The sequence below is a fragment of the Myotis lucifugus genome, unplaced genomic scaffold, assembly GCF_000147115.1.
Source record: "Myotis lucifugus unplaced genomic scaffold, Myoluc2.0 scaffold_28, whole genome shotgun sequence".
Taxonomy (NCBI): Eukaryota; Metazoa; Chordata; class Mammalia; order Chiroptera; family Vespertilionidae; genus Myotis; species Myotis lucifugus.
Genome location: NW_005871076.1, coordinates 5,101,481 through 5,121,841, shown reverse-complemented (window position 1 = coordinate 5,121,841; position 20,361 = coordinate 5,101,481). Strand labels below are relative to the sequence as shown.

At 39.7% G+C, this 20,361-nt stretch overlaps 1 protein-coding gene across 8 annotated transcripts in view; it reads left to right on the top strand.

Moving 5' to 3' along the window:
• The first annotated feature begins 1,749 nt into the window (after window positions 1-1,749).
• LOC102426990 (ankyrin repeat and KH domain-containing protein 1) overlaps window positions 1,750-20,361 on the top strand; it is a 121,423-nt gene continuing 102,811 nt past the window's right edge. For 5 of the 8 annotated variants that reach the window (XM_023752075.1, XM_014453824.2, XM_006086492.3 and 2 more), the window contains exon 1: window positions 1,751-2,222. In XM_023752075.1, coding sequence (XP_023607843.1) covers window positions 1,932-2,222 — 291 coding nt within the window. In that variant the 5' untranslated portion in view covers window positions 1,751-1,931. Of the gene's footprint in view, window positions 2,223-20,361 lie in introns of all 8 variants that reach the window. The other 3 variants (XM_023752074.1, XM_006086490.3, XM_006086496.3) reach the window with 3 other exon arrangements.

Below are 20,361 nucleotides of genomic sequence, written 5' to 3'. Positions count from 1 at the left end.
TTAAATAAATGTTAGGCAGAATCTTTTTAAAAGTCATTTTTTAAAAATCATTATATTCTTTACAGAATTTTCAGATTCCAGTTCAAGGGGGGGGGGGGGTTGAAATATTGCACAATCAATACAAAGTCCTTTGTTAAAGTTGCAAAAGAGGCGACAATGCCAAATCGTTTGCTTTTAGCCAGTCTCCGTTGGCTAAGTATCATGCAGACATTCTCTGGGTCAAAGGACATTTGCCATACAAATACGAATTTCACCAAGGGTCTTTCTTGTGATCTTTGATCATAGGATTGGCTGGAGCAGGAGCATTTTTAAACCCCTCTTTACTGGCAAAGGAGATAAAAATAATAGAGGCAGAGCTCCCTAGAGGGGACGAGACCCCCTTCGCCAGCCTTCCACTGCATCGCAGAGCTCCGACAAGAATCAGCACGGTTGGCAGGACTCGGGGGTAGGTGGAGAACTGGAGAGTGGCTAACAAGAATGAGTTTTTACTGTATGTTTGGCACTTTGCTAAGCGCCTCATGTCATTATCTAATTTATTCACAGCACCCGATGAGGGAGGTATTACTATGACCCGCATTTTACTGATGAACGAACTATAAGTCACTGAGATTAAACAACAAACGCCCGGAGGTCACACAGCAGACTAGTGGCGGCACCAGAGCTCGAAACTGTTCAGCGCTCGCAGCCTTTTAACCACGGCGTTCGGCCCCGCGGTCTGACTCCGCGCTCAACGCGGTGCCTTTCCCCTCATTTCGTGGGACAGTTCCCAGTACTGAGGCATGGCGCTGTCCAGCCCTCGGGCCCGCTGCCTTCCACCAGCCAGAGAACGCGGCCCCGCGGGGCGATCCCGCCCGCAGGTTGTAGAACTGCCACGTCCCGGCACGCGCGTGGGCCGAATCGTCCGCAGGCGGCCACCCCGAGCAGCCTTCAGAGTCTCCTGAAATCCTCGCGCTGCGCTCCGTTCCGAAAGGCCGGGGGCGCGCGGCAGGACCGGCCCTGACCCTCACCTCTCGCAACCCCCTACCCTACTCCGGCCCAAAGAGCCTGAGGCAGATAGTTTAGAGGCGGCAGCCTCACCTGTCCCAGAAGAGCGACTGCTCTAGTGACTGACGCTCTGCTCCTCCAACCAGGGCCTGGCGGGAAGGTGGGGCTAGCTGAGACTGACTACTTTTCCCGCCAATCCCGGTGCAGCAAACCTCCGGGTCGCAGTCTCCGCGCCTGGCGCAGAGCGACAGGTGGGAGCTGCGTTATCTCCGCGTCTCTTGCTTACTTGATGTAGAAGCTTCCCGCGCGCATGGCGAATTCTACTCCAAATCTCACCAATTCTTGCAAGGCGTCACCTCAGCCTTCATTTTTATCAAAAGTGGAAATTCCCCAACCCTTTCCCGTCACCTCAGATGGGGGCAGGATGAATAGTACTCTTACTGACCAATTGTACCACGCGACGTCCTGTGACACCGTGACCGACACTTTACGGCGCCAATGAAGTCTCCCACTGTCAGGGGTCACTATGACTGACCACAAGGCCAACTAATCCACTTTAAGGTCGTGACGCGATAGTCAGAGAATTTGACCAATAGACGTAGAAAAAGACCGGAAGTCAGCGCGCGCGGAATAGAAGGCGGGTGTTCGCAACCGCCTAGGCCTGCGCAGGTCAACGCAGCTTGGGGGCCCCGAGCCAGCGAGCGGCGCGTGACGAAGAGCCTGAGCGACGGGTAACTTTGGCCAATGATCTGCAGCCTCTTTGGAGCTGTAGCCAGTGGCGAGTGTGGGGGGCGGGAGGCAGCAGGTTAGGCAGTGAGAAGTTAGTGGCGCTACTGGGACGGGGGGAAGGAGACGCTTCTTCCTTCTGCTGCTTCTCTCGCTCCCGGGATCGGCGGCGGCGGTGGCCGCGAGTGACTCTGCAGTGTCTCCGGCTCCGCGTGCGAAGCATGCTGACCGACGGCGGAGGCGGCGGCACCTCCTTTGAGGAGGACTTGGACTCTGTGGCTCCGCGATCCGCCCCAGCCGGGGCCTCGGAGCCGCCTCCGCCGGGAGGGGTCGGGCTGGGGATCCGCACCGTGAGACTCTTTGGGGAGGCTGGGCCTGCCCCGGGAGTCGGTGGCGGCGGCAGTGGTGCGGGCGTAGGGGACGCGGCGCTGGATTTCAAGTTGGCGGCTGCTGTGCTGAGGACCGGGGGTGGAGGTGGTGCCTCTGGCAGCGACGAGGACGAAGTGTCAGAGGTACGGTTCCAGGACCCCCCGCTTCCCACACAACGTGGGGCATGAAAGCTCGTGGGCTGGTACAGGGCTGGGGCCACCCTCCCGCTGCCCGGGCGGAGTCCGCTGACAGCGATCGACTCCAAGGCGGCAGTGGCAGCGGTGCGGGCCTAGTGCTCCCTCAGCTTGACTCTTCAGCCCGTGGTTCGAGCCGGACCGGTTCCCGTCACCATCGTAGACCCACAATGGGGAGCCCTGTGGTCTCTGAGCTTCGCGCGGGAACGAGGACTCGCCAGGCCAGGCTTCCCTCCCGCCTACCCCGCTTTGGAGTTGGGGGGGTGGGGGGGGCGGGGTCTTGCCAGAGTCTCTGCCCTTGGTACTGAGAGCGAGACAGAGAGACTGAGACAGAGACAGGGAGGCAGGGCTCGCTAAAGTTGAGGGATTGGACAATTATTTGCCTTCTGCTTTATCTGTGTATGGAAGTCGGGTTCTTGATTCCCTTCTTTAGTTGGAGACAGGTGAGTGTTAAGGAGCTTCCTGGCTTTACCCTGAACAATCACGTGAGCCTTGCACCTGGGACCTTTTGTGAAATTAGGAGAAGGAAGTTCCCGTGGAACTACAGAGTAGCAGGATAGCTGAACCCGAGATTTTTAGGCTTGGAGAAAGTGAGGCATCCTATGGACATCTTTTGAAGTGAGGGAAATTAGTAATCAGGTCCTTCTTTTGACTCTTACGTGTGTACCGGGCCGTTTTAGGTCTGAGCAACCTAGGATGATAAGGCATCAATTTTTGGGCTCCAGGGAAAAAGGAGATATTTTATATATGTATTTTCCCCTTGATTATGGCTTGGCGATAGCATAGCACTGTGATGACTATTGTTCTAAGTGCTCAGAGTATTCTATTTGGGTTCTAAGATGCCTAGTTCATCCCTTATGACCAGTTATTTTAACCTCTGTTCTTGGTGCTAAAGTACAGGGATTTCTCTGTGGACAAGTATCGTGGCTGTTGTATTTGAGAGGAATAGGAGAAACTGTATTTGTGGGTTGCCGAATACAGCTAGTGCACTATTTTACATTCTAGATCTAAACAGGGATTCCTTTAGATTCAAAACCTTCATACATTCTGACCCCAACATTTTGCTTTGGAAGAAACACTGTGTGGGTTGTAAGGGAGCTAGTCCCTTGAATGTCTGTATCTTTGATGAAACTTGACAAGAGGTGAGCCTAGAACACGTATACTTTTAATCTATAATATAAAGTGGGGACATCTTTAGACTCTATTTTTCTTTGAAACTTTAAAAGAAGTTTCTTTGGTCTAAGAGTGATAGAAAGGTTTGCTTTGGTCTAAGAGTGATAGAAAGATGATGTTCTTGATTTTCTGGACGATTTTTAATTATCACAGGTGAGATAAAAGATCACTCATTAGCTTTTACATAATAAGTGGTATTCTTAAATTTCAGAGGTAGAGCGCTGCTAGTGAGCCTCCAAAGTCGTAAATCTCTAACTCTTTGGGCTCATGTGTTATATCTGGGAAATGAGCTTTTGAAGTAACCATTTCTACCATTTCTGTGAGGCTTGTACACACACACATTCAGACACAGAATTTCATTTGGAGTCTGCATACCATGTGTTTAAAGCTATGAGCAGAATCCACACCTTTTGTGTGTGTGTGTGTGTGTGTGTGTTTGAACAAGCTATATTTATGGGTATTGCTTTATGCAACCTTATCCCCCCAGATTTCCTGAGGTGAAATTGTTATTTTTTTAATATATTTTTTTTTTTTTCAGAAAGAGGAAGGGAGAGGGGGAGAGAGAGAGAGAAACATCAGTGATGAGAGAGAATCATGATCGGCTGCACTCCCGTCACTGGGGATTGAGCCTACAACCCGGGCATGTGCCATGACCAGGAATCAAACTGTGACCTCCTGGTTCATAGGTCACTGCTCAACCACTGAGCCACACTTGCTGGATGCCTTTTGTCTTGTTTTTATGTTTATTATAGAAATTATTTATTTATGATTCTTATACCCATTTAGGCTAGTGGTAGAAGAACCCCTTAGTCTCCTGTTTACTTCAGTTTTCTGTGCTTAAAAAGGATTTAGGTATTAAGTATATATATAGACCTCATTTTTGGAGTGGAGCTTTCTAGGATACCCAGAGACTGGTCTAAAAAGATGCCCAGTGTATATATAGATTCTTTCTTAACCTGTGGAGAAAGGAAATTTTGCTACGTCCTGTTTCTCCCATATCACATAAAGAAGAAATTCCTGGAGTATCTAGTATCCACTGTATAGTCTATGCCTTTGTGAGTGAAATTTGCCCAAGCAAATTTCTTACCTTTTTTCTGCCTGACAAGATGAGCTGTCTTCTCCCTTATTATTGCCTTTGAAATTCCAGTGTGAAGACCATAAATAATGATCTCCAAGAAGCACTCACTGAACTGGCATTTGATGAATAATACCAAAATCTTTATTTTCATCTTTCATAGATGTTTTATTTATTTATATTTTTATTGATTTCAGAGAGGAAGGGAGAGGGAGAAAGAGATAAAACATCAATGTGCCCTAATCAGGAATCAAACTGGTGACCCTTCCATGCACAGGACGATGCTCAACCAAGAGTCACTCCAAACAGGGCAATACTATATTATTTTTGAAAATTTTATTTATTGTCCAGGAAAGTGACTTTCTAAAAAATCTTTATGGGGGACTTTTTTCAAGGTAGAAGGGCTTTATTCCATAAATTATCATCAGAAGTGAGAAATAGGGCCGAAACCGGTTTGGCTCAGTGGATAGAGCGTCGGCCTGCGGACTGAAAGTTCCCGGGTTCGATTCTGGTCAAGGGCATGTACCTGGGTTGCGGGCACATTCCCAGTGGGAGATGTGCAGGAGGCAGCTGATCGATGTTTCTCTCCCATCGATGTTTCTAACTATCTCTCTCCCTTCCTCTCTGTAAAAAATCAATAAAATATATTTAAAAAAAAAAGAAGTGAGAAATAGGAAATAGAATTTTATATTCTAGTGAGCAAATATTTGAGAGATTGGAGATGTTTATTGAAGGAAAAGTTGCATGTTATTAACTGTAATGATTTGTTATAGCATGAGTATCAACCTTGCACAAATTTCATTCTGTAAAGCCTAAAGACTTTACATATAAAATGATATATTGATGAGTATGGTTACATGAATGGTGGGTCAAAACACTTGATTGGTATGGGTGGAGGAAAACCTTATTGTGAAACTTGAAGTATACAGGTGTGTTTTGGGGTTGTTTTTTTGGTGGTTATTTAGTACATTTTGATAATTACATTCATATAGTTCATAAGTCAAAGTAAAATAAAGACAAATACAGTTAAAAGTCTTGATCTTATCCCTGCTCCCAAGTATCCTGCCTGCTACACCTTTAATGTATATTCTTTCAGAAATTCTTTATGGAAATACAAGTATGTATTTCTATTTTTCTCATTGTTATGCAAAAGATAACATACTATTCATATGAGATTTTTAAATGGTAAATTTGAGAAGGACTTAGATTTTTTATGTAAACAAAGTGATAAAATGTATTAAGAATGAAGTATTAGGGATGAGTTTAAAGACATTTCTTTCTGAGTCTATCTGGTAGTAGAGTGATGATGTACTAGATGCCCTCTAAAAATCAATTCTAGCCTTCTGATTCAGTGATGAAGACAAGATAAATAAAATATGTTGCTTTAAAGAAAGCAAAACAGTTTTAAAAAGTATAAGTCTTGAGTTGGCAAGTATAAAGAAATGAGTCTACCAATTTTTTGTGTGTGTCCAATTTTACCTTCCTACAGAATCCAAAGTCGTAAGAAATAAAAAATTCTTTTTTTAACCCACTATAAGTGAACTATTTCAATATGTCTGTTTTCTTGGACCTTATTTATTTATAATTTTCCTCTCCTGTTGCTTGTCTATAAAGTCATAGAATCTTGGTGATAATTCTATCTCATCTCATTTTTAGGTAACTGCTACCATTTATTGAGTGCTTATTAAATGCCTGTATCGTACTAGATACTTTCGTTATTTTATTTAATCGTTTCAACATCCCTTTGAGGTAGGTATATTATATACATTTTTATAGACAAATAAATGTAGGCTCAGAGAAGTGATGAATAAAAAAAGAGACCAAAAAAAAAAATGTTAAACTGTTACACAGCTAGTAGTGGTAAAACTAGGATTTGAATTCAGTACTGAATCCAGAAGCCATGCTATTTTGCTTCCTCAGATTAAGAAATAGGCAGAGGTTTTGGTTACAGAATGCTGTTTCTCCAATACATGTTTGCTTAGTCCCTGTTGAAGTTTTCATAGATCTAAAGTGAAATGAGAAAAGCAAGGAGGCCCTGGCCAGGTAGTTCATTTGGTTAGAGTGTCATCCTGATAGGCCACGTTTGCAGGTTTGATCCCCAGTCAGGGCACATACAAGACTCAGCAAATGAATGCATAAATAGGTGGAACAACAAATTAGATATCTCTCTCTCTCTCTCTCAAAAAAAAAAAATACTAAGGACAGCGTAGTGAATATCTTATAAAGCTGTTTTTTCCCCCACTCGTTTTCTATTTTAATTTCCTTCCTACTGTTGCAAAATGAATTTTTACCATATCTGTATTTGACAAAATATCAAATTTGGAAACTTCATGTCAGGACCCTAGGTAAAGCCTCAGAAGTTTGAGAACCAGTGAGCTACGTGACTTACCCAGGATCACACAGCTAATTTGTAATAGAAAATAGGTCTCATGACTCCGATTCTAGTTAATCCTACCTGCTAGCTTGTTCTGTTTACTGTTTCTCTTCTGATGCATTGTACCAATGAATTAATTAGTTGCTTAAGAAATGCCTATCTCTAGGCATTTAATCTGTATATAATCCATATAATCCATAGCTGACCTTGTTGGAAAAGTTTTATATTAATTAATAAAATTGGTGATGTCATGAAGATCAATATATTAAGGAAACCAAAGGTGTACCAATGAGCATAGAACGTAATTTTGTAATTGAACTTACTTGAAAAGTTCAGGCCTTGTCATTATTCATTTTTAAAGAATTAGAAATATTAAAACCACTGATAAAGAAAGGCATATACCCAACTTTGCACCAACATTTGCAACTTCACCAATATGGAAACACTTGTTTTGCAATATTGTTACACTTTAATTAATTTGTAAAAATTAATGTATGGTCTTCTATTAGTAGTTACTGACAGTGTATGGTTCCTGTGAATGAAGTTGATTTCCTTATGTTGACTGACTGGTTTACTTTTCTTCTGGCCAACTTTACCTAAACTAGGAAGAACAGAAAGTTGTATATAAGGCTCTTTTTTGTTTGCTAGGCTGAAATATAGAAACTATTTTGTCAAAGAGCACGTTTTGTTCTTTCTCCACTACACATACTCCAATTCTCTCTCTCTTTTTTTCCCCCCAACTTAATGGATTCTGTTTTCAGTATTAGAAAGGGTGGTTTTGTTTTGTTTTTAAAGTAGATATCCCACCCTGGTCGGTGTAGCTCAGTTGGTTGGAGCATCATTCTGTGCACCAGAAGGCTGTGGATTTGATTCCCTGTCAGGGCACATATCTGCGATGTGAGTTAGATCCCCAGTTGGGACTCCTTCAGGAGGCAACGATCAATGTATCTATCTCACATCCTTGTTTTCCTCTTTCCCTCTCTGAAATCAATTTTTTAAAAAGTAGATATCCCATTGTATCCTAGTGGTTTGATTCACGTGCATTAGTGTGCAATTTTGTAAAGAGAAAGGCCAAGTGTGTCCTCAGGGATTAGCCCTAAGAACTAAAGAATTGCACAGGAGAAACAGTTTATTAAGTTGCCAAGGTAAGTTTGATGTGTTTAACAGTTTGTAGTGAGGACAGTTAGATTGACAGCAAGTTTCTTTTTTTTTTTAAATTGTGGTAAAATACACATCACATAAAAATGACCATTTTAACCATTTTTTTAAAGTTGTGTTAAGATATATATAAGATAATATTTACCATTTGAAAGTGTACATTGAATGGCATTAAGTACATTGACATTGTTGTGTAACCATTATCACCAGCCATCTCTAGAACTCTGGTCTTCCCAAATGGAAACTCTATATCCATTAAACAGTAATATCCCAGCTTCCCTTCCCCAACCCGTAGCAACCACATTTCTACTTTTTTTCTGGTGAATTTGACTAATCTAGGTATATCAAATAAGTGGAATCATACAGTATTTCTATTTTTGTGACTAGCTTATTTCACTTAGCATAATGTCTTCAAGGTTCATACTTGTAGCATGTGTTAGAATTTCATTCCTTTTAAAGGCTGAATACTACTCTGTATATTTATACATTTTGTCTATCCATTATTGAGGAATTGGATTGCTTCTACCTTTTTACTGTTGTGAATATGCTACTGTGAACATGGGTGTACAGATATCTGTTCGAGTCCCTGCTTTCAGTTCTTTGGGTATATATCCAGAAGTGGAATTGCTGGATCATATGATTTAATTTAATTTAATTTAATTTCTTGAGGAACCACCATACTGTTCTTTACAGCAGCTTTACCTTCCCACCGGCATTGCACAAGGGTTCCAATTTCTCCACATTCTAGCTAGTGCTTGTTATTTTCTGTATGTATGTATTTTGAGAGAGAAGGAAACATCAATTTGTTGTACCACTTATTTATGCATTAATTGGTTGATTCTTGTATGTGCCCTGACTGGGGATGGAACTCGCAACCTTGGCCTATTGAGATGACACTAACCAACTGAGTTACCTGGCGAGGGCTGCTTTGTTTTGTTTTAAATAATAGTCATCCTAATAGGTATGAAATTTTATCTCATTGGGGTTTGGATTCAAATTTCCCTGATGATTAGTGATGTTGAGCATCTTTTAAAAATAAAAATCCTTACTCAATGATATGTTTATTGATTTGAGAGAGAAACAAGAGAAATATCGATGGTTGTCTCCCATTTGTGTCTGACCTGGGATGGAACCCACAACCCAGGTTGTGCCTCAGTGGGAAACAACTCGAAACTTTTTGGTGTATGGGACGAGGCTCCAACAACTGACCCACCCGGCTAGGGTATGTTGAGCATCTTTTCATGTGCTTATGGGCCATTGTATATCTTCTTTGGAGAAATGTCTATTCAAGTCCTTTGCCCATTTTTTAATTGTGGTTTTTTAAATTGTTTAATTGTAGGAGTCCTTTATGTATTCTGGGTATTAACCCCTTATCAGATATGTGAATTTTTGCAGATTTTCTCCCATTCATGGATTGCCTTTTCAAGTCTTGAAATTGTCCTTCCATGCTTAAGTTTTTAATTTTAATGAAGTCCAGTTTATCTACTTTTTCTTTTATTGTCTATACTTTTGGTGATCTATCCATGAAGTCACTGCCAAATCCAATATTATGAAGATTTTTTTTCAAGTTTTCTTCTAAGAATTTTATAGTTTTAGCTCCTATTTAGGTCTTTGATCCATTTTGAATTAAATTTTGTATATTGTGTAAGATAAGGGTCCAACTTTATTCTTTTGCATGTGGATATCTAGTTTTTCCAGTACTAGTTGTTGAAAAGACTCTTTTCTGACATCAAATTGTTTTGGCATCCTTGTTGAAAATTGATTGACCATATATGAGAGGGTTCATTTCTGGGCTCTGGGGTCTATTTCATTGGTCTATATATCAGTCTTTATGCCAGTATCACACTGTTTTGATTACTGTAGCTTTTGTAGTAAATTTTTAAAAATATATATTTATTTTTATTGACTTCAGAGAGGGAGAGAAGAAGAGGGAGATAGAAACTTCATTGATGAGAGAGAATCATTGACTGGCTGCCTCCTGCACGCCCCCCACTGGGGATCAAGCCTGCAACCCAGTCATCTGCCCTTAACTGGAATCGAACCAGGGACCCTTCAGTCCACAGACCGACGCTCTATCCACTGAGCAAAACCAGCTAGAGCTGTAGTAAGTTTAGATATCAGGAAGTGTTAGTCTTCCAACTTTGTCCCCCCACCTCCTAGATTGTTTTGGCTGTTCAGGGTCCCATGAGATTCCACATACATTTTAGGATGGGTCTTTCTATTTCTACAAAAATATGCTATTGGGCTTTTGATAGGAATTGCTTTGAATCTGTAAGTTGGTATGGGTGAGAACAAGTTTTGGTACAAATCTTATGTAATTATTTCATCACAATAGATATTAGCAAATCAACATATTGACAAAATACTAAAAAGGAAAGAGAGATTGAGCACTTACTGATGTCCTCCATGAATGAGTAGATGTTTCTGAAATATAACCCATATTTTTTCCTGATTTGTCCTCTTATTGAGTATTTGTGATTGATTATGATGTTTCATATATTGGTTAAATGCTAGGAAGAATACTTGGTTTTCTTTTTTCTCTTTTTTAAATCTTTATTGTCAAAAGTATTACATATATCTCCCTTTTTCTCCCATGGACCACTTATAACCTGTCCCCACCTCAGGCCTTCACCCCCCTATTATCTGTGTCCATGGGTTATGTATATGTGTATACAAGTTCTTTGGTTGATCTCAGAGGAATAGTTTTTATCCTTTATATGATTAGAGATGAGTTAAATTTTGGAAAAAATATCTCAATGTGATATTAAACCTAGATGAATGAACCTATAGTATTTCTTTAATGATACAGAATTTTAAAAGTTTTCACATAGGCATTTTATAACATCTTATTCAGAAGGTAAAGTTTTGGCCATATCAGTTGATAACTTTGACTGATATACTTTAAAAGGACTTTCAGCTCTTATCAGCTTTTAATTATTTTTTCTTCTATGCTTTTACTTATTTTCTGCTAAGTCTCTACATTTTATTTTTGTCTTTTAAAAGTTTACAATGGCTAAATTTAGGAATGTGAAACATTATCATTAAAGAGCATATCCCAAAAGGGGCAGTAGTCCAATTATATTGGATACATTCTTTTTTTGTTGTTACTTTTTATTTTGATATAATTTCAAATTTACTGGAAAGCTGCAAGAATAGTACAAGGCATTCCTCCCATATACTCTTTACCTAGATTCACCAATCATGTTCATTTTGTTCCATTCTCTCTCTCTCTCCATAAACAAAAAAGTAATAATTTATTTTTGAGACTGAAAGTAGGTTGCATATATCATGCTGCTTTACCCTTAAATTCTTCAGTGTACATTCACCAAAGACATTTTCTTACATAACTATAGTATATTTATCAAAGTAGGAAATTCAACAAATTTCTGAAGTATTCTTCAAGTTCAAATTCCCAAAGTTTTAAAAATTGAAATATAATTCACACATAGAATTTAAATTTACTCTTTAAGGTATACAATTCAGTGGTTTAAACATTTTTATCACCCCCAAATAAAACCTTGTACCATTAGCAGTCATTTCCCATTCCCCATTCCCTGCAGCCACTGGTAATCATCTACCTACTTTCTCCCTGGATTTGCTTTGTCTGGGCATTTTATATAAATAGAATCATACAATATGTAGTCTTGTGTCTTCTTTCACGTAGCATATTATTTTCAAGGTTTCTACATGTATCATTGGAATAATATTCTATTTTGTGGATATACCACTTTTTGTTGATTGATAGTTTTTGATGACATTTAGGTTATTTACATGTATTGGCTATTATAAATGATGCTATGGATATTTGTGTACAAGTTTTTCATGAACATATCTTTTCAGTTCTTTTGTGTATATACCTAGAAGTGGAATTGCTTGGTTATATGATAACTCTGCTTAACTTTCTGAGAAACTACCACGGTGTTTTCTACAGTAGCTGCAACATTTTACATTCCACCAACAATGTATGAATGTCCCAGTTTCTCCACATCCTTGCTAACATTTGTTATTTATTTATTTATTTAGTTAGTTATTTAGTTAAGTCATCCTGGGAGGTATAGAGTGGTATTTTTTTTAAGATATATTTTTTATTGACTTCAGAGAGGGAGATAGAAACATCAGTGATGAGAGAGAATCATTGATTGGCTGCCCCCTGCATGCTCCCTACTGGGGATCGAGCCTGCAACTAGGCATGATGCCCTTAACTAGAATTGAACCCAGGACCCTTCAGTCCGCAGGCAGATGCTCTGTCCACTGAGCCAAACCAGCTAGGGCTTAGAGTGGTATTTCATTGTGGTTTTGATTTGCATTTCCTCTGTGACTAATTAAGTTGATCATATTTTCATGTACTTGTTGGCCATTAGTATATCTTTGGAGAAATGTCTATTCAAATATTTCCCCCATATCTTGATTGGGTTACTTGTCTTTTTATTATTGAATTGGGTTTTTGGGGTTTTTTTTGTTTTTTTTTTTAGAAAAAAAATATGTATAATTTGCAAATATATTCTCCCATTCTGTGGGTTGTCTTCTTTCTTTCTTTCTTTCTTTCTTTCTTTCTTTCTTTCTTTCTTTCTTTCTTTCTTTCTTCCTTCCTTCCTTCCTTCCTTCCTTCCTTCCTTCCTTCCTTCCTTCCTCTCTCTCTCTCTCTCTTTCCTCACCCGAGGATATTTTTCCATTGATTTTTCAGAGAGAGTGGAAGAGAGAGGGAAAGATAGAGATAAATATTGATGTGAGAGAAACACATCGATTGGTTGCCTCCTACACACGCCCCAAAGAGTGCCCGGGCTGGGAGGAGCCTGCAACTGAGGTGCATGCCCTTGACTGGAATCAAACTCGGGATTTGGTCTGCAGTCCGACGCTCTATCCACTGAGCCAAACTGGCTAGGGCTCTTCACTTTCTTGATTATATCATTAATATTTTTGATTTTTGGTGAAGCCCAATTTTTATATGTACCAGTATTTATTTTTTCTTTTGTTGCTTGTGCTTTGGTGTCATGTCTAAGAAATAATGCGTAATCCAAAGTGGAAGATTTATGTCTGTTTTCTTCTAAGAGTTATATTTTTAGCTTTTACACCTAGGTCTTTGGTCCATTTCAAGTTAATTTTTATATAAGGTGTGAGATAGAGGCTCAGCTTTATTCTTTTGAATGTGGGTATCCAGTTTTCCTCAACATCATTTTTTGAAAAGACTCTTTCTTCATTGCATTTTCTTGGCATCCTTGTCAAAAACCAATTGACTATAAATGTGAGGGTTTTTTTCTGTTCTATTGATTTACATGTCTTCTTATTCCAGTTTCATACTGTCTTGATACTATAGTTTTTTTTCAGTAAGTTTTGAAATTGGGAAGTGTAAGTCCTCCAATTTTGTTCTTTTTCAAGATTGTTTTGGCTACTATAGGTTATTGGCTTGTTCTTGTTCTCTTGATTTGGTCTTCAAAAGAAATTCAATGGGGGGTATTTAATATGCTGCAGAATTTGTGGTCACATACAAAAGACCTTCTCCCCACCCCTAGTAGTAATATTCCAGCTCTTGAAGTTTCTGCTCCTTTTGTATGTGCTAAAGGTATATGTGTGTGAGGGGGAAACTCATGTGATTTAAATCTGTGTTTGTCATGCTACCAGAAGAGCAAGTTGTCATAGTATTAGTGTTTATTTTCTTGCATCTTCTCCCTGACAAAGCCTGGAAAAATGCTTGAGAGGAGATAAAGATGAAATGGGAGGAGATGGTTGGTTTGGATAGTTGTACTCTGAGTGCATCTATTGTGGGCTATAGTCTGCAAGAAGAATATGGACAGAATTTCTTTTTCCAGGATAATAAACAAATGGATAAAGTGGAATAACATAAAACAGCAGTTAGAGTTTTTGCATCTGGTATCTTCTAACAACTGCATAAGAGGTGTGAATTTAATATTTAAGTAGCATACAATTTGCTTGACACCCAAGCCAGTGTTATCACCTTTGTGATTAAACTGCAAAAACAAATCTTGGGTGTCATTGCTCAAATGGTTCCAGTTATGTTAAATTACTAGTTATTTTAATTCCATGAACAGTAAGAGTCTGTACTATATTTTAGTATCCATTTTACTTAGGACTTGACTGACAAGTTAATAAAGAACAGTTTATTTTGTTTAATTTGAAGAAACCATTATTTAAGACTAGAGACCTGGTGCACAAAATTCATGGATTGGAGGCGGGGGTCCCTTAGCCCGGCCGGCACCCTCTCGCAGTTCAGGGCCCCTTGGGGGATGTTCACCTGCTGGCTTAGACCCGATCTCCCTGAAGATCGGGCCTAAGCCAGCAGTCAGACATCCCTCTCACAGTCTGGGGCTCTCACAGTTCGGGACCCCTTGCTCCTTACCGCCCACCTGCAGCGGAGGCGGGAGAGGCTTTTGTCACTGCCACTGCGCTCGCCAACCGTGAGCCCGGCTTCTGGCTGAGTGGCGCTGCCCCTGTGGGAGCACACTGACCTCCAGGGGGCAGCTCCTGTGTTGACTGTCTGTCTCCTGGTGATCAGTGCACATCATAGCGACCGGTTGTTCCGCTGTTTGGTCAATTTGCATATTAGGGTTTTATTATATAGGATTACTTAAATCAGGTACATGGATTTGACCTATAACCTACCACTCTAACAAAATTTAGAATAATACAATAATACAGTATCAAAGGTACTTACTGTTGTGTATGATCTTCTTGTTGCTAATTTGTTACAATTATTACTCACTTATTCTCTACAGAAGAAAATTAGAGTCTAGTTTTGGGTAGGCCTTCTTAATGAACTCACGTCTTGCATAATAAAATTATATCTTTCAGAGATTAGAATCCTTGGCAGTCTGTTTGAAAATTCTGATTAGTATTGTAGAGTGGATTTATTTATTCCACAATAATTTATCTGAAGCCTACTGTTTGTTAAGCTTTGTGCTAGGCTTTGGAATTATAAAGATGGAAAAATGTGGTCCCTGATTATTAAAGACATCAGTCTTTTCAGGAACTAAACATTTCAGGGAATGTGAAAACAAGGTCATTTTTAAAATTCAAATTATATTTGCCTTTGTAAACTCCTTTCAGATATTAACAAATTATATTTGAGTGTTTGTTCTAGGCATTGTGCACTTTAATTGCATCACCTCATTTAATTTTCTCATGGTCTTGTGACAGTCCAAGATTCTAAACTAATGAATGAATCATTGCTCTATGTTGGTTGGATGATCACTGTAAAGTTTGATGTTTGGGTGTCTTCAGTAGTTTGATGGGGTTCAAGCAGAAGATTTAAAGGGGCAGTGATTTTTTACATGAAAGGTTACAAAGCCCATCGGCATAAGATTGTCTTATGCTCGTGTTTGAGCAAAACCACAACTGCTTCATTATGCTCCGTAAACTCTCCAAGCATGTCCTAGTTCAGGACCTTTGGCATTTGCAATTTATTCTCAGCAGTCTTCTCTTAGATATCAATATTTCTTCCCTGTCTCATTTCTTTTAGTGATCAGCTAAGAGGCCTTCCAACTGCCTACTGTATATATGTTCCATAAACATCTCAGGTTCACCAGTTCTGAAACTGAACTCATCCTTTCCCCCTCCACCCATATCCTTTTCACCCCTGACCTTTGTAAATTGTATTGCCCTAAAACTAGTCACTGTCCTCAGAAACCTCAGAGCTCACATCTGTTTTGTCTCATCACCACACACATCTAAGCAGGCACTAAGTCCTGTAGGTTTGTTCTTAACATCTTGTTTGGCCACAGTTTGATTCCTGGTCAGGGCACATGCCTGGGTTGTGGGCTCGAACCCCAGTAGGGGGTGTGCAGGAGGCAGCTGATCGATAATTCTCTCTCACCATTGAGGTTTCTATCTCTTTCCCTCTCCCTTCCTCTTTGAAATCAATCAATATATATATATTTAAATCTTGTTTGTATGTCCCTTTTGCTGTATCCTCACTGCTTCTGCTGTAAATCAAACCATCATCTTTCACCTGCACTTATTGCAGTAATCCTGGGCTCTATCTACTTCCAAGATTATACTTCTCTACTTTTTCCTCTATTGTGTTATCAGAGTAACTTCTCTAATGCCAGTTCAATCATGTCACTCCTTTGGCAAAAAGCCTTCTCATTCCTTAGATCAGCGGTTCTCAACCTGTGGGTCGCGACCCTTTTGGGTGTCAAACAACCCTTTCACAGGGGTCGCCTAAGACCATCGGAAAACACATATATAATTACATATTGTTTTTGTGATTAATCACTATGCTTTCGTCATGTTCAATTTGTAACAATGAAATTGGGGGTCACCACAACATCAGGTTCGCGGCATTAGGAAGGTTGAGAACCACTGCCTTAGATAAAGAGTAAATCCAAATTCCTTGCTATGCCATAAGAGGTCATTTAGGATTTTTGCTTCTGTCTGTTTTCCCAACCCTATCCTTGCTGTACCCTACTTTATTTGCTTTTTATATTCCATCTATACCAAATTGCTGTAGTTTTCTGAACCTATCAAGCTATTATATGCCCTGGTACATTCGCTTTCTCTGCTTTGGCTTTTAGAATCATAATAACTACTATAATGCTGAGTGCTTATTGTCTATGGGGCCAAATGCTTACTTATATATTCTCAAATTTTACAACTGCCATATGAAGAAAGTGATATTATTCCCAATTTACCGGTAAGGAAGCTGAAGCTTAGAGATATTATGTAGCATATACAAAGTCATTCATCTAGTAATGATGGAGCCAGGATTTGAATCCAGGTTATCTTCTTTCTGTAAAGTCGATGTTCGTAACTACTACTACTATAGACTGCTGCTGTCACTGTTGTCACTCTTTCCCATCCTATTGGATACCTTTTTGTTTCAGAGTTGTCATTTCTGATTTTCTTCATTACTATCTAATTTGGAATTGACCATTCATTCCTTCCTCTGTGCTCTGATGTTATGTATATGATTGTTATAGTGCCTAATATGTTATTGCATTTATTTGATTATCTGTCTTAATGAGCAGAATCATATTTATTTATTTAAAAATATGTTTTTATTTCTTGTTTAGAGAGAGAGGAAGGGAGAGGGAGAAACATCGATGGGCTGCCTCCTGCATGCCCCTTTCCCATTGGGGTTGGAAGCCCACAACCTGGGCATGTGCCTTGACTGGGAATCGAACTGGTGACCTTTCAGTGCATGGAACAACAATCAACTGAGCCACACCAGCCAGGGCATGTCTTATTTATTTTTATGTTCCCAGTATATAATAGAATGTCTGGCACATAGTAGATGCTTAATAAATGTTGAATGAATGTATATGTAGTGCTTAATGTGCTCAGATTATTTGTTATTCTAAAACAAGTATAATGAATTCTATATTATTTCTGTGGAGTAGTGCTGGGGTCCAATCCCAGCGGGTCCAGGGGTCCCCAAAGGTGTGGACGGAGTCGGCGAAGAAGGAATGACACGAAGACAGCCTTCAGTTGATCAGCAGCCTAGTCAGGACCTCTAGCCAGGATCTCCAGCCAAAGTTCTGGTCGGAGTTCTGGTTAGGAACTGATCAGGATCTGATGAGGATCTGATGTTTATTGTCTTGTTACATCCGTATTTATACCAGCCGATTTTAATCCTGTCAATTTCTATTACAAAGGTTAGGGCGTTTCTTATCTCCATTCCAGGGAGTAAAGATTATGTAGCTTAACTACCCGCCTGGCGCTTAATTAAGGGGTTGTATCCCCTCCCTAACCTCAGGGAAAAATCCCCACCTGGGGAAACAACCTTTCTCGGAGAGGTGACCTTGGTTAAAACACATGGCGCTAAAGAGAGCAAACATATTAAGAACAATATGCTATATATGCCAGGTCCCTTGAAACATATGCTGTGCAGATGTTTCTTTCCTGCAGCGACTGTGTCAAGCAGCATGAATTCTATATTATTTCTGTGGAGTAGAAAATAAGAATATAGAAACTGACCTTAATAATAGTAGTAGTAGTAGTAATAGTAATAATAACAATATTTGTTGAGCAATGATCGTGTTCAGCACTGTTGTGCAAGTTTAGAGATACTGTTTTAATCATCAACAACTCTGTGATATAGTTGTTGTCTTTATTTTATAGCTGAGAGGTAAAACAAGTTATCTAAGATCATACTGTGAGTTGTGTGGGCTGGTATTCTACAAGTTCTTGCTCTTAGTAATTATGCTGTCCTCCCCTTATAGGTATTAATTGGAAGTTTATGGGTGTTTGAGTTCTTTTAACTTATTAAAATTGAGTATTCCTTTTGAGTGTTCAATGCCTGTTGTCTATACTAATAAAAGGGTAATATGCTAATTAGACCAGACGTCTTCTGGACGACCTTCTGGACATCCTTCTGGACAAAGCCATTGTGGTGGGGCAGAGGCAGAGGCTGTTAGGGGTGATCAGGCTGGCAGGGGAGAGCAGTTAGGGGGATCAGACCAGCAGGGGAGAGCAGTTAGGGGGACCACGCTGGCAGGGGAGAGCAGTTAGGGAGATCAGGCCGGCAGGGGAGAGCAGTTAGGGAGATCAGGCCGGCAGGCAGGTGAGTGGTTAGGAGCCCGCGGTTCTGGATTGTGAGAGGGATGTCCAACTGCTGGTTTGGGGCCTAAACCGGCAGTCGGACATCCCCCGAGGGGTCCCGGATTGGAGAGAGTGCAGGCCGGGCTGAGGAACCCTCCCCACCCCCATGCACAAATTTCATGCACCGGGCCTCAGTTTAGAATAATGAGCAGAAGCCAGGACTTCTTTCTAACTTCAATCTTACCCATTTATTATGATAGGGAAAATATAGAGTAATATTTTTTCCCTTCAACAATAAGATTTTCTTGTTCTTAATTGCCAGATACTTGATTCCTGTGGCTTTTCTAATGAATATGTAAGCAATCTTCTTTTTAAAAACTTGTTGTGGCACAAATGTTATCATACATGTGCTGATTAGAAATAATGTAGATGTAGCTGCCAGAAATTACTAAGTGAAAACAGAATTTGTCTGTTTAAGAACTCTGGCATAGAGGAGTTAGTTGGCTTGATAATTTATTACATTTAATGTAATTTAAAGAATTTTTTTCCTGACATTGCTATTACTGTTAAACTGAAACATTGCAATCCTTGTAGATTCCCTGCTTACTTCATTGCTTAGTATTTGTTTTACTTATACTTCATTGTTTAGGAGATTCTCTTAATACAGTTTGATCTGGTGAAAGGTTATGAGCTTTGGAATCTGAAATACATGGCTTCAGATACCTGCATAGTTATGTGATCTTGGGCAAGCCACTTACCTTTTCTGAGTTTGTTACATTAAATGAAGATTAGGCCCTAGCCGATTTGGCTCAGTGGCTAGAGCGTCGGCCCACAGACTGAAGGGTCCTGGGGTCAATTCCGGTCAAGGTATATGTCTGGGTTGCAGGCTCCATCCTAAGTGTGGGGTGTGTAGGAGGCAGCTGACCAATGCTTCTCTCATCGTTGATGTTTCTATCTCTTCTCCCTCTCCCTTCCTCTCTGAAATCAATAAACATATATTATAAGTAAATAAATAAAATAAAGATTAGTTCTCTATTTCATTGAATAGGTAAGATGATTGTATGGAGTAATAAATGGAATATGCTGATAAATATGAGGCCTTTTATTAATGTTGACCTAGTTTTTAAATTCTTAATGGTAATTATTTTGTAAAAGATCTTCCTTTCTCCCATCTTTAATTAGAGACTTCAGAAAATAATAGATTTTATATAAACTATAGTTTAGAAATGAAATTTTTGTAGTTGAGCAGAGTTAACTTTCTCCAGTTTTAACTTAGGAAAAACATGATGTTCTCTTCTGTGCTGTGTGAAGCTAAAGAAATCCCAAAATACCATTTATGTTTTGTGAAAAGAGAATTGTAGGTCTGAAATTGGGAATACAGTTTTCCTTGTAGAAAGAAATTTGAGAAGTATTTATGTTAGGGAATATAGCCTTTTCATTCTAGTATTTCAGGATGTTATTGCTTATTATATTGGGCCTCATGTATCAGCAAAATTCACTCCTAAATTTATCATTATTTGGGCCTGAATTGTAACTATGTTACTTTCTCCCTTTGACTGATTCTTGGAGCATGTTTGTGATGGATGCTACTGTTGAACTTTTAGAGTACTCTGTGTCCTTCAGTAATTATTTCTTGGAACACTAACCCAGCCTTTTTGCTGCTCCAACTAGGAATCAATAGTAAACCAATGCATTCTAAAATTGGTGTAAGTGACGATTCTGACTTAAAGAAGAGGGAGGGCTTAATTTAGGTGGGGAAAGGCAAGACATGTTGGTCTATCCTATAGATAGACTAAATAAGAGAGGAGAATAGC